Source organism: Diabrotica undecimpunctata, chromosome 2 (genome assembly GCF_040954645.1).
Source record: "Diabrotica undecimpunctata isolate CICGRU chromosome 2, icDiaUnde3, whole genome shotgun sequence".
Classification (NCBI taxonomy): Eukaryota; Metazoa; Arthropoda; class Insecta; order Coleoptera; family Chrysomelidae; genus Diabrotica; species Diabrotica undecimpunctata.
The window spans coordinates 7,360,419-7,377,927 of record NC_092804.1 but is presented as its reverse complement, the minus strand read 5'-3'; the positions used below and the strand labels follow the sequence as shown (position 1 = coordinate 7,377,927).

Sequence of the window (17,509 nt, the reverse complement as noted above, 5' to 3'; positions counted from 1 at the left end):
CTACCACCTGGTAGTTTTCCAAGGTACACCTGAAGTTTTGATAAATAAGATGTTTTAACATCCGCGGCAGCCCAAATTTTTATCCCATAGCGGCAAGGTTTTGATTTTATATATTGTCTAAAAGGACACTTTCCTCTAAAACTCACTAACTGTTCGTCAACGGTTATATGTTCGTATGGTTCAAAGGCTTTGTCACAGTTAGAGACGAACATGTCCCAAATTACTCGTATCGCCGCTAACTTATCCTGTTCCTTCCGCTCCACCCTGGTCACTTTGTCATCAAACCTCAAGAAACTCGATAATTCTTCAAATCGGTTCCTAGCGAATGCGGCTGTAAAAAATGACCGGCGTATTGAGGTGTCTGTAGACCATATCTCTCGTGTCGATTCTTTCCCACACCTTAAAGCACCAGCTTTGATAAGTGCTCCTAAAAAGCTATCCAGTTCATTGTTGGTAAGTACCGTCCACTCTTTTTTGTTATTCGGATGTTTTTCGTTCCACTCTTGATAACGCCTAACAGCTTCTTCATTAGTATGAAGGCATATGACATTCTTCATCTCTTCGGTCAAAAATAAATTGAAATAGTCTAAAAACGTGTTGGAATTTTTACTATAGTTTGTTAAGCCTGGATGTACATTTATAATATTTTTTTGTTGCCTCTTGGATCTCACGAAAGGTAGGCTATTCCACTGCATTCCAGATTTGGATGTATATGTTGGACCACTAACCTCACTAATATTATCGTCCACTTCGGTAGGTTCTGCATCTGATTCCTCGTCACTGTTGACTTCTAAATTGTCCTCAGTTTCCGAAACATTTTCCTCAAAAACATCTTGCTCTTCGCTATCTGATTCGTCGGTAATCTCATAGTCGAAATCGGAGTCTGATATCCCTTCTTCTATATTTCGGATAATTTTTTCATGTTCTTGGTCGCTTATTGTCATTTTCATTCTCTTACGGTCCATTTTTCAATGTAAACTGACGAAAAATGTTAAAAATAATAAAAATATTCTGGTGCCTCTAAATGCCCAATCGGGGTCACAGCGAGACCCCACTTATCTAAATCTCTCTTACAGACCACTGCACCTCACGAATGTTCGTGGTATACTAACAGAAAACGTAGGAGACACGTCCACACAAATACCTGATTGCGCGGTTGCCAAATGTTTCAAATAAAGATATTATAGCCAAAAATGTATGTCTGGGGTCCCATAGTGACCCCGATTGGGCATTTAAGGGTTAAGGAATTAATTGCCAACAACAGATTTGACCAAATTGTATATACAGATGCTTCTAAGAGTCCTATAGCTGTTGGATGTGCTGTAACTTTAAACACAGATTTGATAAAATAATCATATCTTGTAATCTCGCGCTCTTCTGCTGCATATTATGAATTATTCTCTATTTTCCAAGGTACAAACTTACTATCACCAGAGTGTAAAAAAGTAGCAATATATACAGACTCATTAGCGTCTATCTACTCTCTCAAAAGTATGTACACGGTACATCCTTTAGTTCAAGCTATACTAAACTCTTTGGATAGCTTAATCTCACTGGAAGTATCAATAACCATGATCTAAATTCTTTTTCATGTAGGAATCCCTGGTAACGAACTAGATGACCTCTTTGCAAAACAAGCTGCAACTTCTAACATGGAGACTGAAATCATACAATTACATACAGATTTTGCAGTCGAATTTTAAAAATATCATTTAAATGTCTTAGCAAGATCACTAGAATAAAATCCCTTCCAAGCTACGTGATATCCATCCCACCGTTAAAAAGCTTGAGTTTCCTCCCATGATACGCAAAAACAAACTCCTAATTCCATACAAAACTAACTCATAAACATTTAATGACTTACCAAGATCCACCTACATGTACACACTGTGGTAATATTCTATCTGTTAAACATATTCTCGTAGACTGTTCCTATTTCAACAATAACAGAAAAAAAAATATTTTGAGTCGAAACCTACAAAATATTCTCAGCTCGCCAGTTGAATTCCAAAACCTTATTAATTTCCTCTATGAAATCAGGTTTTACCAGGAAATTTAGAAGAAGAAACTTAGTTTAGAATTTGATAATTAATAATTGTACCAATAATTAATGTGTTTAATATATTTCTTTATCGATTGTAATGTTATTGTATATTCTTGTAATGTAATGTAACAAAATTGTACCTGTGTCAGTGACCTACGCTGTTGAGACACGTAAAGCTAAATAATAAAAAAAAATATTTTCTCAACTTCACGGCAATACCAATAAACTTTTGCTACAACATGTTTTTTGGCTTCAAATTTAATTTAAAAGAGATATAGCTACTATCATGTTTTAATTTTTTGTACTAAATACAAATAAAAACCAACTAATTTGATCAGCAACAAATAAAACTTATTCTCTCTCACATATAAATAGTAGCAAAACAAATATAAATCCAATATAGTATATAAATAGGAGCAACTCTATGGTTTTTGAAAGGACTCCCTATAATATAGAAAATGATAATAAAGAATCATAAAATCACGTAAAATGATTTACAAAAACCTTTGAAGATCTAACGATGAGTAGAAAATTTTAGTGATTGAAAGCGATTATTCAAAGCTACTATTATATCGACTGCATAAGTCTTTTCTGTCTCTACATCAACTAATTTAGAAATGGACTCACATGTGCAATCGATTCATTATTTTTTTTTTATTTTTTACAGACCATTGGTTTCAAGACCAGGCTGTCGAGCTGGTTTACCAAAAGACTCATATCAGCAACGTTATCGAGTGTTTCTAGTTTACATGTAACAAAGAACGTGTCCCAGATATTATTCGAAGGTTACGATGAACCGATATTGGGCACATTATCGAAGTTTCCCTTTTTAAACGTCCAGGATAAATTTGGGATCTTTTATGGTGTAAGTCTGTATTTTTTATAACTAGATTTATATATGTAAACCTTCGCTTATTTATAATTTAAGCTTGTTATATGTTCTAGGCTATACATCGTTTCGACAAGGTCGTACTTGCCATTGTCAAGTCACGTTGTAAGTTTCTTGCTGATGCTTAGGAATTACGTTCAGGTGTAACAATTTATTGGAGCGAGGTGTATTAATTCGAGTCAAATAGGAGTCACTCCACCGTGCTCCAATGCTCCAGACCATCCCTTTCCCCTCTATAACACTCTGATGTGCGATTAGGGCACAACTATCAGCCAAATGCTCTTCATGTGGGAGTCCTGGGTAATAGAACTCCAACATGGATCCCTAACCGATTCAAATTCAGGACAGCGTGAGGCGCTGTGTTCCTGTAATCCTCTAGTGACTTGTCCGCGAATCTAAAATTGCTTGCTTGGGCCCCAAGTCTTCGCTTCGGACTACGTCCACTTCGGAGACTTGATGCTCAAGTCTTTGGGCTCTACGTGCCCAGGTTTTTTGTTTTTTGTTTATGTCTTTCGCCGGGTTTTTGTTAGTTTTTTAATTATTTTTTATTGAGGCCTTTTTTTATATCATTTTGTTAATTTTTTTTTTTATAAGATGTCTACGTGAAAGATTTTGTTGTTATTTCTTTGATCCTTACCCCCTAAGGACCCACACAGTGCGGCGATTTGCAGTGTTTGTCGAATATTTAGAGCTATATATAATATTTAGTCCTATATCGATTTGTATATTTTTCTCTCTGGGATTTTTGTTTTCTCTCTGGTGATAGACTGACTCTCAAGCCAGTAAGCAAGCAATTTAATTAAACCCAGCTTGTGAGAGGTTGTTCAGAGCTGCAGCCAACAAAGTAAAGATTGCTGTGATGGTAGCCAACCTCCGATAGGAGACGGTACTGCAAGAAGAAGAAGCTTGTGAGACATGCTCACCCCTAAGTTTTACGTTCGGTTGTAATAATTCATTGGAGAGAGGTGTATTAACTCGAGTAAAAACAGGAGTCACTCCACCGCCCTCCAATGCTCCAGACCATCCCTTTCCCCCCTATAGCATTCTGATGCGCTATTAGGGCACAACCATCAGCGAAATGTTCTTCATGTGACTTCTGACTAAGAGCGCATCTTAAGGTGGCTTATCCGCGAACTAAAAATTGCTTACTTGGGCTTCAAGTCTCCGCTCTGAGCTAGGCTCAGTTTGGAGACTTGGTGCTCAAGGGGTCGGACCCTACGTGCCCGGGTTTTGGGGTTTTTGATTAATTTTTTTTTGTTGGCTTGCGAAGGTTTTTGTTAGTATTTTTTAATTTTTTTGGTGGCCGACTTGGCGGTTTTTTTATATGTTTTTTTAATATAAATTTAGTCCACTTATTCATTGCGGTTGTCCACGAGTTTTTTCGAGCTACGAACTGTCTTCTTAATGTGCTGTTATGTTATTTTGTATGTTTTCTCTCTGGTGTTAGACTGACTCTCTCAAGACCAAACGGTCCTAACCCCCAACAGGAAGAAACAAAATCCAGTAGGATTTATTATCTTAGCCGATTTCTTACCTCACCTTGCATTCTTTGCATTCTCTTTCGTTGGCTACTTTATATAGCATGCCTCTTGTACTTCATTCATTATCTAGAGATCAATAAGTGAAAAAAGAGATTACTTGTAAAAGTTGTGGGTATTTTTCAGACTTTTGCTGTAACATCATTATCGGCAATCCTTGATACCTTCGGCAAAAGTATTTTATTACTTTTAACTATCTAATATGGAATTTAAACACACCCATTACTTGGCGATGAGGTTACTTAGCAAGTACTTGTTAAGTACTTGTGTACTAAAGTTCACTGAAGATGGTCTGAGAGGACCGAAAAAGTTTGTTTTGAACAATTTTTGAATTTCGATTTAATGTTTTATTAAATACATACCAATTTCACTAGAAGTTTTTACTTAATTCTAAAGTTTTTTAACTACTATGGTAGTATACAGCCAACCCCCGGGAACTTTATGAATTTTAATCAGTTAATTGAGTTTTTTCTTTTTTATTCTAGAAAAATAATACCTCTGGCAAAGACGGAGTTTTCTCAATGCACTATAAAAACGACGAAAATTTCGGCAGACTTGTCACATGGAACCACAAAAACCAAACAAATTTCTACGAGGGCCATTGCAATGACATCAAAGGTTCAGCGGGAGAGTTTTATCCATTTCACAGGCAAAGACAGAAAGTGACACTGTATTCAGCGGAGCTTTGTAAATATGCCGAATTGGAATATGTAGAAGATGTCGTTATTAAGGGTGTTTTGGGCTATAAATATACTGCAGATAACATTTTTGATAACGGTAAGTTTTATATTGTTATTTAGTGACGTATCCTAAAATCTAATTTATAATTTACATTTTTCTTAGCATTTACAATTAATAATACAAGAATAGTCCAATATATTTTATAATCTTCTATTTTTTTTATAAATGTGCCTATCTTCTAGAGATATTGCCGACCACATTGACCCATCTTTTCTATTCACAACAGCTCGAAATAGATAAGTTGTTAGACCAGTCCACTTCCTAAGATTAGTAAGCCAGGATATACGCCTACGTCCAGGGCCTCTCTTAGTCTCAATCTTGCGTTGTAGAATCAACTGCAGAAGTCGGTATTTATTATTACGCATTATGTGACCGAAGTAAGCCCATTTTCTGTTTTTTATGGTGTTAATAATTGCTTCCTTTTCTTAGCTTCTGGAAAATAGTTATGTTACTTATGTGGTGTATATATGAAACACTCAACATACGTCGGTTACACCACATTTTAAATGCCTCGAAATGTTTTATGTCATCTTCTGTAAGGCTATGCCTATCTACTCCATAGAGGAGGACTCTAAAGACGTAACATCTAAGAATTCTTATGCGTATATTGATACTTAAAGATAAGTTGCAGAGAATCGGATAAAAAAAATTGAAAGTGATAGTTCTACATGTTGGATGGATGGATTTATCATCGGAATTTTCAGAGTTATCAAATGATGATAGCCCTGCTGATTTGCTCCAACCATTCCCAGAAAATATAAATGAAGGTGAATTTTTAGTAATAAAATTTGAAAAACAGAAATCAGTTGTGCACTATATGGGCAAAGTCTTGGCCAAACATGATAGCTTGGAGTATCATATACCTTATCTAAGGAAGAAACCGGAATCGTGGACTTTTATTTTTCCTGATGTGAAAGATTTTCCTAATGTTACTGCAGGGACGAATCGAACAGCTTCACTCTGCAGATTTCCCATAATTCTCGCTTCGTACAACATTCAGTAAAATAGTATATTACTACTTTATTAACATTTGTTTATCTTTGATTTGCTAATAAATTGCATTGAAATATTATTTTTTTATTTATTTATAACAGTGTATTAATGTACCCCTAGCTGTGCAAAACTGCCTCATAAGTTGAATCATTGTACCCCGTATGTGGGGCACTTTGATGCATTGACTACATTTAAGAATTACATAAATATCTTTTTTTTTTGTTAACATTTCTCTATTTTAGAGATGTTTTTTTTAAAGGTTAGTTATTACTGCATTCTACGAGAAATTACATTTTATACTCATTAAATTCCGGAAAAATTAGTAGTTGAAAAAAACTGTATCAATGGTCCTCCACTTCCCCTACGTAGTTGAGTCGTGGACTCCCACAGACATTACCTGCAAGAAAATTGAGGTTTTCGAAATGTGGCTTTATCGTCGAATCCTGAACATATACCTATACCGACCACGTTACTAACGAGGACGTTTTGTTAAGAATTCAAAAAGGAAAAGAGTTGTTAACCACAATGAAAACAGCCACAACCGAATAATTCGGTCACATCATGAGAAACAGCGAAAGATAAGGGTTGCTGCAATTAATTCCTCAAGGAAAAGTAGAAGCAAAACGCGGACCAGGAAGGCGAAGGATTTTCTTCAACACAACAACCACAAATCTTTTCAGAGCTGCATTTTGCAAAAAACAGATTGCCATGATTGTCGCAAATTTTCGAAAAAAATAGGCACTACAAGAAGAAGAAGAAGAAGAAGCTGCTGATGAAACGCCTAATATAACAAGAAATATATACGAGGCATGTTTTTTAAGTAAGTACCGTTTTGCGATTCCGCCGCCGCAGCGCTACGGTCGACGTTCCGCGCATGAGCGATTGTTACCTACATCTCTTGTCTACGCATCTCTTGTCTACGGGCTGTTATACGATTTCTTAGTGCTAAAGGCGTAAAACCGATCGATATTCATCGTGAGATCGTTGAAGTTTACAGACAAAACATTATGAGTGATGGAATGATAAGGAAATGGGTGAGAGCATTTAAAGATGGCCGCACAAATGCGCATGATGAAGAACGGAGTGGGCGTCCTTCTGTCGTTAATGAAAATTTGGTGCAGAAAGTGGACGAAAAGGTGAGAGAAAACAGACGCTTTACAATTTCATCATTGTTCTACTGCTTTCCTTAGTATTCTCGTAGTGTTTTGTATCGCATTGTAACCGAGAACTTGAATGACCGGAAATTGTGTTCACGTTGGGTTCCAAAAATGTTGACGGATTTGCACCAAACCCAACGTTTAGGCAGTGCATTGACTTTCCTTGAGCGGTACCACAGTGAAGGTGAAGATTTTTTAGACCAAATTGTTACTGGTGACGAAACGTGGGTGGCCTACGTCACACCAGAATCGAAACAACAATCCATGGAATGGCGACATTCATCATCACCCAAAAGAGTGAAGTTTAAGCAAACAATTTCTGCCCGGAAAATCATGTGCACAGTTTTTTGGGACAGAAAAGGAGTATTGCTAGTGGAGTTTCTGCCTCGTAATGAGACAATTAATGCAGCGTCTTATTGTGAGACATTGAAAAATCTGCGTCATGCAATCCAGAACAAAAGACGTGGCAAGTTGAGTAAGGGTATCGTTTTGCTGCATGACAATGCCCGTCCACATGTGGCTAATCAGACCAAAGATCTCATCAAATCATTTAAATGGGAAACTCTAGATCATCCTCCATACAGCCCTGATCTGGCGCCCAGCGACTACCATTTGTTCCAGCACTTGAAGAAACACCTGGGCGGTCAGCGTCTTCAAGACGATAACGAAGTCAAAACATTTGTAATGCAGTGGTTAACAAGTCAGGCGGCAGAATTTTATGAGGAGGGTATTCAAAAACTGGTGCCACGTTATGATAAGTGCCTCAATATTCACGGAAATTATGTAGAAAAGTAGATTAAGGTACAGGCTTTTATGTAAAAATAAAATTATTGCCATATCTTTGCACGTCTTTTTTTAATTCCAAAACGGTACTTACTTAAAAAACACGCCTCATATAATTATTTAAATTGAAAATAGTTTATTAACGGAAAAACATGTGAAATATCGATATCAATTTGGATACTACAAACAGAGGGACCCGCATTCTCATGTTGTCCGTTCATATAACCAAAATGTTTGGCCCGTATATAACTCGTGCATTATTTTCAGAAAAATAAGGTCTTTGCTGCGCTTTATATTAGCGTAGTCACCGTCTTTTCCCCAATTTTAAATTCAAAGTAGTAAAATAAATTTTCGTTAGTTCAGCAAGTAAAAAAAGTATTTCTGCTTCGTTACGCTAACTAACCAGACATCTGTGTGAATTCCACCAAACTTTATGTAACTAGACGAAACCATCAAGACTAACTCAATTATTTTTCAGGTACTCATCGACCAGAAAATGCCTGTTTCTGCACGGGAGAGTGTATCCCGTCGGGGGTTTTTAACGTTTCTACGTGTAGGGATAACTCCCCGAGTTTTTTATCCTTTCCACATTTTTATCGGGCTGATCCTTATTACACGGACAAGATGAGCGGGATGAGGCCCGATAAGGGAAAACATGAATTTTACATAGTTATCGAACCGGTAAGTAAAAGTTTATATCTAGGGATTAGACATCTTGGGAGAAGTTGGTAGGTAGTTAAAGGTGAAAAGTTTTCATTAATTTACTGCTAAAAAACCGATAACAAGTGAAAATAAAATGTAACAGTATTTAAAATAGAAGTGTATACATTTTTAGCATAAAAATATTTGGTCTATTGTCGCACTGTCTCCTGTAAATCTATAAATTGGTCTACTTTAGTCAAATCAAGTGTTATCCTTAACGTATTATGTCTTCTTCTTCTTCTTAAAGTGCCCTCTCCTCAATGGAGGTTGGCTACTACAATTTTAAAATCTTCTCTATTTTCAGCTGTTCTTATTAGCTGTTCAAAATTTAGCCCTGTCCATTGTCGGATGTTTCTGAGCCACGATAGTCTTTTCCTTCCTAGGCCTCTCTTTCCCTCGATTTTTTCTTTCACTATAAGTTGGGCATATTGGTACTTATTATTTCTCAGTATGTGGCCTGGGTATGATGTTTTTCTAACTTTTACTGTGTTAAAAAGTTCTCTTTTCTTGCCTATTCTATGCAGCACTTCTTCGTTTGAGGTATGCGATGTCCATGAAATTTTGAGCATTCTCCGGTAGATCCACATTTCAAAGGCCTCCAATTTATTTACGGTTGATGTTTTTAGGGTCCACGTTTCAACTGCATATAGAAGAGTCGACCAAACGTAGCATTTTGATAAACGTAGTCGAATTTCGAGTTTTATTCGAGAATCACAAAGCAGTTTTTTTATTTTTTCGAAAGATTTTCTGGCCTGTTCTATTCTCGATCTTATTTCTAGATCAGGATTTAGGCTGCTATCGATCCAACATCCCAGGTACTTAAATCTATTGACCTGTTCTAAAATGTGCCCATTTATTGTGCAAGGTTGAGGTACGTTTTGGTTTTTTCGGATTGACATCACTTTGGTTTTTTTAATGTTTATTTTCATACCAAATTGCTCACAGGTCGAGTTGGTCTTGTCGATGAGTCGTTGTAGACCTACGTCGGAATCCGCAATTAACACTGTATCATCGGCGTATCTGATACTGTTGATATTTACGCCATTCACCTTGACTCCATCCTTGGAATCCTCCAATGCTTCTTTAAATAGAAACTCGGAGTAAAGATTAAACAGCAAAGGCGACAGAACACATCCTTGTCTAACTCCCCTCCTAATTTCTACTTCTGCGGATGTGGAACCTTTGATCCTAACTCTGGCGTTTTAGTTCCAGTATAAGTTTTTTAAGAATTTGATGTCTTTTCCATCTAAACCGACTTCTTGCAAACGTTCTAATAGTAGGTCGTGTCTTACTCTATCAAATGCTTTTTCGAAGTCTATAAAGCATATAAATATATCTTTCTGTTGGTCGTAGCATTTTTGGGCGAGAACTAGTAAATTGAACAGGGCTTCTCTCGTTCCCATGCCGGCTCTGAATCCAAACTGATCGTCTCCGATGATTGTTTCGCACTTTCTATAGATACGATTATGTACGATTTTTAGTAGGACTTTTACTGCATGACTCATAAGGCTTATCAGACGGAACTCATTGCAGTGTTGTGGGTTTGGCTTTTTTGGTAGTGGGATGAATATTGACTCCAGCCAATCTTGGGGTATTTTACCTGTATCATAAATGCGATTGAATAAAAGGACAAATATTTCGATATTTTCTTCGCTGATTAATTTTAACGTTTCTGGGTATATTCCGTCTGGACCTGGGCTTTTATTTGTTTTAAGATGATTAATTGCATTTATGATTTCAGATTTCAGAATTGTTGGCCCTTCGTTGTTATTTTCCAATCTTGGTTCTTCTCGTATGTCGTGAAAAAGAATTTTAATATAGTTTTCCCATTCTTTCAGTTTGTCTTCCGTTGATTCTAGCAGTTTGCCATCCGTGTTCAGCATGGTGTGAAAAGTCGTTCTCTTGGTAGTCGATGTAAACTCTTTTACCTTTTTATGTAAATTAAAAAAAATCGTGCCTTTGTTGTAGTTCTTCTATTTCCACGCATTTTGTTTCCAGCCATTTCTCTTTTGCTTCGGTTATTTTTTTTCGAATTATTCTATTTAGTCTTTTGTATTCTCCGTCCTTGTCATTTTTTCCTTTGGATTCTCTTCGTTTGTTCATTAATTGTAAAATCTCTTCTGTCATCCGTTCCTGTTTGTTATTTCTAGGTGTTACTTTTAGATGTTTTTCCGTTACATTGTTCATTTGTTCTTTAATAGTTTTCCACAGAACGTTTATGTCATCGTACTCGCTAATTCTATTGTGGTCGATATTTCCTAAATTTTTGTTTAATTCTTTATTTACTGTCAATACCACTAAAATTACCCACATTCAAAGATAATAGATAATATATAATAACATTGAGCACAACTTTTATATACAATTAACAGCCATTAAGACTATCTAACAAAAAAACAAACTGGACATAATTTAAAAACACCATTAACCAGAATATAACATTAGATCACCGAATAAAAGAATCTGATGAGCTGCAATTTGCTGTACAAAAGTAATTAACGGCTGTAATACAAAACGCTGCTTGGAAAGCTACTCCTATAAGTAAAAAGGGTAATCCTGAAGACAAACATGTGCCATTACATATCAAACAAATTCTAAGCGAAAAAAGAAGAGTGCGTGCAAAATGGCAAAGGTCTCGAAATCTATTCGATAAAACACAGCTAAATAGACCAACACACCAGCTAACGTAAGCACTAAATCAAGCTCGTAATGACATCTTCAATTTTTATATTAACAAACTCTCTCCAGATGAGCACTTTATATATGGAAAGCTACTAAAAATTCAAGAAACCGACGCTATCAACGCGTCCAATAAGAAAACCTGTATTTGCAGAATATTTAGAAAATACATTTACTCCAAATTTAGGTCAAATACCAACTTTCACAAAGCCCCAGAATACGATTTAATCTATCGGAGAATCCTAAAACATCTACCCAGGAAAGCAATTCTCTTGCTTACTATTATCTAAAATAGAATGCTGCAGTTAAGCCATTTTCCAATCTAGTGGAAATATGCTCATATTATAATGATTGGTAAGATGTGGTAAGATGTAAAGGAAAACTATCGCAACCTATCAAATATGAAACTGGCATTAGACAAGGAGATTCGCTGATCCCATTAATATTTAATCTGATAATGGATGAAATCATAAAGAAAGTTAGAAAAAGAAGAGGATATAGAATGGGAGAAAAGGAAATAAGGATAATATGCTACGCCGACGACGCCATAATAACAGCCGAAAATGAAGATGACCTACAAAGATTAATTAAAGAATTCAAAGATACGGCGCTAATATACAACATGGAGATCTCAACAGAGAAAACTAAAGCGATAGTGATATCAGCGGAACCGAGACGATGTAAACTAGTCGTAAATAAAAAAATAATAGAACAAGTCATGGAAACTGAATACTTGGGAATAAAACTGTCATGCTACGGAAAAGTGGAAGAAGAAGTACAAAAACAAGTGAACATGGCAAACAGAGCAGCAGGATGTCTCAACAACACAATCTGGAGAAACAAATACCTCACATCATCATCATCATCATCATCCAGCCCCGTTTTCACATCCATTGTTGGATATAGGCCTCCTCCAAACGTCTCCAGTTCTCTCTATCTCTAGCTGCTGCAATTCAGTTTGTTTCTATTCTCCTTAGGTCGTCGGTCCATCGGGTGGGTGGTCTGCCTCGACTTCGCTTGTCGGCTCTTGGTCTCCACTCCAATAATCTCTTCGTCCATCTTCCGTCTTCCATTCTGGCAACATGTCCAGCCCACCTCCACTTTTGTCTATTGATTCGCAGTATAATATCGTCAACGCCAGTTCGTCGGCGTATCTCCTCATTTCTCACGCGATCTTTCAAGGTCAGACCCAGCATTGATCTCTCCATTCGCCTTTGTGTTACCCTCAGTTTTTCGGCAGTAGCTTTTGTTAAAGTTAGGGTCTCTGCTCCGTAGGTCAAGACTGGTAGGATGCATTGGTTAAATGCCTTCCTTTTCAGGTGAATTGGAGTATTTGTTTTAAAAACGTCTCTCATCCTTCCATATGCCGCCCATCCCAACGTGATTCGTCTATTTAGCTCGCAGGTTTGGTTGTCTCTGGTTATTCTGATTTCATGACCCAAGTATGTGTATTTATCGATTAATTCTACCTTGTTGTTATTGATCTGTATCTCTTCGCTGGGAACCATATTGGTCATCATTTTGGTTTTCTCGAAATTTATCTCCAGCCCACTTTCTTGTAGTATGTAATTCAGTTCTTGGAGCATGTCTTTGATCTCTCCCAGATTATCTGACAGAAGCACGATATCGTCCGCAAAACGTAGATGGTTTAATCTTTCTCCATCAATGGATATTCCTTTCTGTTGCCATGTTAGTCTTTTAAATGCATACTCAAGAACGGTAATGAACAGCTTTGGTGACATGGTATCACCTTGCCTGACTCCCCTTTTTATCTTTATCTTATTAGTTGCTGAATGTAGACTTATGGTTGTTGTGGCATTTTCATATATATTTTTAACTATATTACAATATCTGTGGTTGACCCTGCAATCTTGTAGTGCTCTTAAGATGGACGGTAATTCCACTGTATCAAACGCCTTTTTAAAGTCTACAAATATCAATACCTCACAACGGAAACGAAAACCAGGATATATAAATATAAATCAACAATAAGACCGATAATGACGTACACAGCGGAAACAAGAGCAGATACGGCGAAAACGCAAAGACTACTGGAAACAACAGAAATGAAAGTCTTACGAAAAATAACAAACCAAACTCTAAGAGACAGAGTAAGAAGTGAGGAAATACGAGCGAGATGTGGTATAGAGGAAATAAACGCGTGGACCAAAAGAAGAAAAGTAGAATGGAATTAACTCATCGAAAGAATGACAGAAAATAGAATAGTACTAATAGCAAGAGACAAATCGCCAAATGGAAGAAGATCATTTGGACGATCGAGGAAAAGATGGCCAGACAACGTCAATTGAGGCTAAAAACCGAAGTAAAACAGGCATTTTGCCTATTTATAAAGTAGGAAGAAGAAGAAGAAGATAATGGTTGTAAAGCCAGGTAAATTTCCTACAGAAACTTTTTCCTATCGTCTGATGAGCTTTTTTACCCTTGATGTCCAAGATATTTGGAAATAATCCTGCTAAATAGAATAAGCGAAACTGTACCGCTCGAGAACATAATACCCGAACATCAGATTGGTTTCCGTCAAAAATATTCAACAATCCAACAGTGTCATGGAATAGTAAACAAAATCAAAAAAACTTTGGAAGAATATTATGTGTGCCTCAGTATTTCTCGACAGCCGAGAACTGTCGCTGGATGGTACCCAAAATAAGTCAATATTATCATTACATTTACTAATTACTCAATGTACTGTTTATGAGTAGATTGTAAATATTCATTTAAAAATAATAAAAAAAATTTCAATATATAATTTATATTTTGACTATAATAGATTTTAATTTATACTGTTTACCTTGAACAAAAGCCAAATTATTTACAATATTGATATTAATTTTATTTCATTTTAGATATCGGGAGTCATAATGCATGTCCAGATAGTAATGCAAGTGAATATGTTGCTACAACCGATTCCAAGTATACGGTACGTAGAAATTCTTAGTTTTATCGTTTGAGTACACCAGGTTTCTAATACCTCTTAACCTCTTAGTTTCTTTGTATTAGATATGTTCTATTAACATTTTCATTAATTTATGGATCCATTATGTATCATCGATCACCCCTCTTGCGATGTGATGTGAAAGTAGTTCTTGTTTAGAATTTTAAGATTTCCTAATTCTCATAGCATAGAATTAATATATAGCGTTTTTCGTTCTCCCAACAATATTAATATCATCAGCATAGGCCAGGATTTCCACTGATCAATTATATATTAGACCAGTGGTTGTGATTTATGACATACGTATTACTTTTTCCAGAGCCAGATTGTACAGTATATAGGAGAGAGGGTCTCCCTGGCGCAGCCCGTTATTTGTTTTAAAAGTTTCAGACAGTTTTCCCTGAATTCGTACTCTACGTTTAACCTTTTCAAGAATTAGTTTTGGTAAATTTACCAACTGATTTGGTATTCCTAGCTATTTCATTGCTTTGAACATTTCTCTTCTATTTACAGAGTCATAGGTTGCTTTGTAGTCTATAAATATGTGATGAGTATCAATGCCATATTCCAGTGTTTTTTTCAAAATTTGTTTCAGGGTTGCAATCTGATGAATTGTCGATTTACCACCTCTGATACCAGCCTGGTATTTTTTTACTATGCGTTTTGCTATCGTGCTGATAGCACGATACTTGATATCGTGCCATACGGTGACATAGTACTCTGGAAAATATTTTATACACTGCATTTAGAAGCGCAATTCCTCTGTGGTCATAGCATTTAATCTCCTTTTTTGTGTATGGTGCAAAGTATTACAATATTCCAATCATTGGGGAGGGATTTCTGTGTACATATTTCTTTTATAAGCTGCTGTAATGTCATTATAGTACCATGCCTACCTTCTTTATATAGATCAGCTGAGAGATTATCTATTCCAGGTGATTTGTTTCTGGATAGTTTTTTAACTGCATCTTTAACTTAAAAAATCGTTGGTGGTTTCTCTTCCCTCTCGTCTATTCCCCTTACCTCATGTCTTCCAGGTTTTCTTATTCTTCCTCTATATTAAGTGCCTGGTTAAAGTTTTTCACCTATCTATTTAATACATCTTTCCTTGTTGTTAATAGGTCACCAGTCTGACTTCTGCATTGTATTGTGGTTGACTTAAATTCTTTTCTGTTGATGTTAACTTTCTGTAAAAGTCCCCAGGACTTGTAAAATATAGAATGAAAGATGTACAATAAGCAACATGGCTGCAGTGGAACCGATATAGAGCAGACAGCTTACAGAGAAGAAAAAAGTGTTACGTAGCAAAATTTATTTTGTCGCTATGTCATAGCTGTTTTCCACTCTGGCCATAAATCAATTGACCTTTAAAATACCATCAACTTAACCAGAACCTATCACTTTTGATATTCTTTGTTTCAAAATTTTCCTTATATTTCTTCGATTCCTGCTTTTTGGCGTTATCCATTTTATAAATTATTTATAGCCTTCGTGTCGTATAATATTTATAGAGTCGTATTTCCAACTATATGCGAAATACATCCGCTGCTACTACTAGTTTATGCTCTATATAGTAAAAAACTTATAATAGGAGATTCAAATATTTATTACCTTCTCTTCCTTATATCATTACTCAAAAATTAAAAAACCTTATAAAGTTTTAAGAGCATATTTTGATAATCGACAAACTAAATATATACAGTGTGGCGCACCGAAAACGAAACAGAGGCATTTACTGGCAGATGATTCCTTTTTTGAAAAAACGCTCGGACCCTTCGATTTTGTTTTCGAGGGGGACACAAAATTGGCATAAAATCACTTTAACATTTGCAGCCCCTTAAGCGGGGGTGGCATCATCCCTAAAATCTTAAATGAAAACGGGGTCGAATGATCCATTATTTGAAAGGTCTTTCAACTCCCTTTATAATGATTTAAAATTCATGTATTCAATTCAGTAGTTTTGGAGATTTATTGATTTAAAGTTTAAAGTAGACTTTAATAGGTACATCAAATTAGTTTGTACTTCTTTCAGAAGAAATTTGAGTAAAAGCATTTTCTTGATAAGTAAATGCTTTTATTTACTACGCCCATGGTTTATTAATAATAAAAATAGCAATTGAAGTGTCCTTTGTGACAAAAAAAGTTGCTTCTTGAAGAAAGATAAGTACAGAATGCCACGTACTTATTTTAAATAGGAAATAGTACATTAGTTTGCGATTGATTTGACCAATCTTTGTTGTTAAAATATCATTTATTGCTTTATACATAAATTAACCATGGTATATTCCACGGCAGAAAGGGTTGAAATTATTGAAATATTTTTCGGAAATAATCAGTGCGCTAATAGAACAGCACAAATTTTTAATGAGCGACATGAGAACAATAATGTGCACCGAAAATATGTTCTAGAACTTGTAGCTAAATTTCGGGAAACTGGATCAGTCGTCAATAAAAAACGTAATATTGAAAATCCTATAAGGAACGAAGCAACAGAAGTGGGGGTTTTAGGGCAAGTTATTGTAGATCCTACATTAAGTACCCGCAAATTGCAAACTTCGTGTGGTGTTAGTCGACGTACTATCCAACGGATTCTAAAGGCCTATAATTTTCATCCGTATAAAATTCACCTTGTACAAGAACTTAATGAAGACGATTTTGATAAGCGATTAGAATTTTGTGAAGTTATGAGTGAACGAATTACAAACGATGAACAATTTTTATTTAACATTTGCTTCTCCGACGAATGTTCCTTTTTTTTAAATGGCGAAGTAAATCGTCATAATTGTCGATATTGGTCGGACTCTAATCCCAGAATTTACCATGAGGTACACACACAGCAGCCACAAAAATTAAATGTTTGGGCTGGCATTTTTGGCGATCATTTGGTTGGTCCTTTTTTCTTACCTGGAAATTTGACTGGTGAAATGTATTTGGAATTACTGCAAAATGCCATAGATCCTGCGCTAACAGATATAATTGAAAATCAGAATGATGGTCGATACGTTGAGAATATGTTGATGTTCCAACAGG

The 17,509-nt window shown here is 35.9% G+C and overlaps 1 protein-coding gene across 1 annotated transcript in view; it reads left to right on the top strand.

The window, feature by feature from the left end:
* Positions 1-17,509, top strand: part of LOC140433120 (uncharacterized) — a 247,345-nt gene that overhangs the window by 46,660 nt on the left and 183,176 nt on the right. The window contains exons 3-6 of the mRNA XM_072521173.1: positions 2,712-2,909; positions 4,957-5,248; positions 8,624-8,826; positions 14,391-14,464. Coding sequence (XP_072377274.1) covers positions 2,712-2,909; positions 4,957-5,248; positions 8,624-8,826; positions 14,391-14,464 — 767 coding nt within the window. The remainder of the gene's footprint in view (positions 1-2,711; positions 2,910-4,956; positions 5,249-8,623; positions 8,827-14,390; positions 14,465-17,509) is intronic.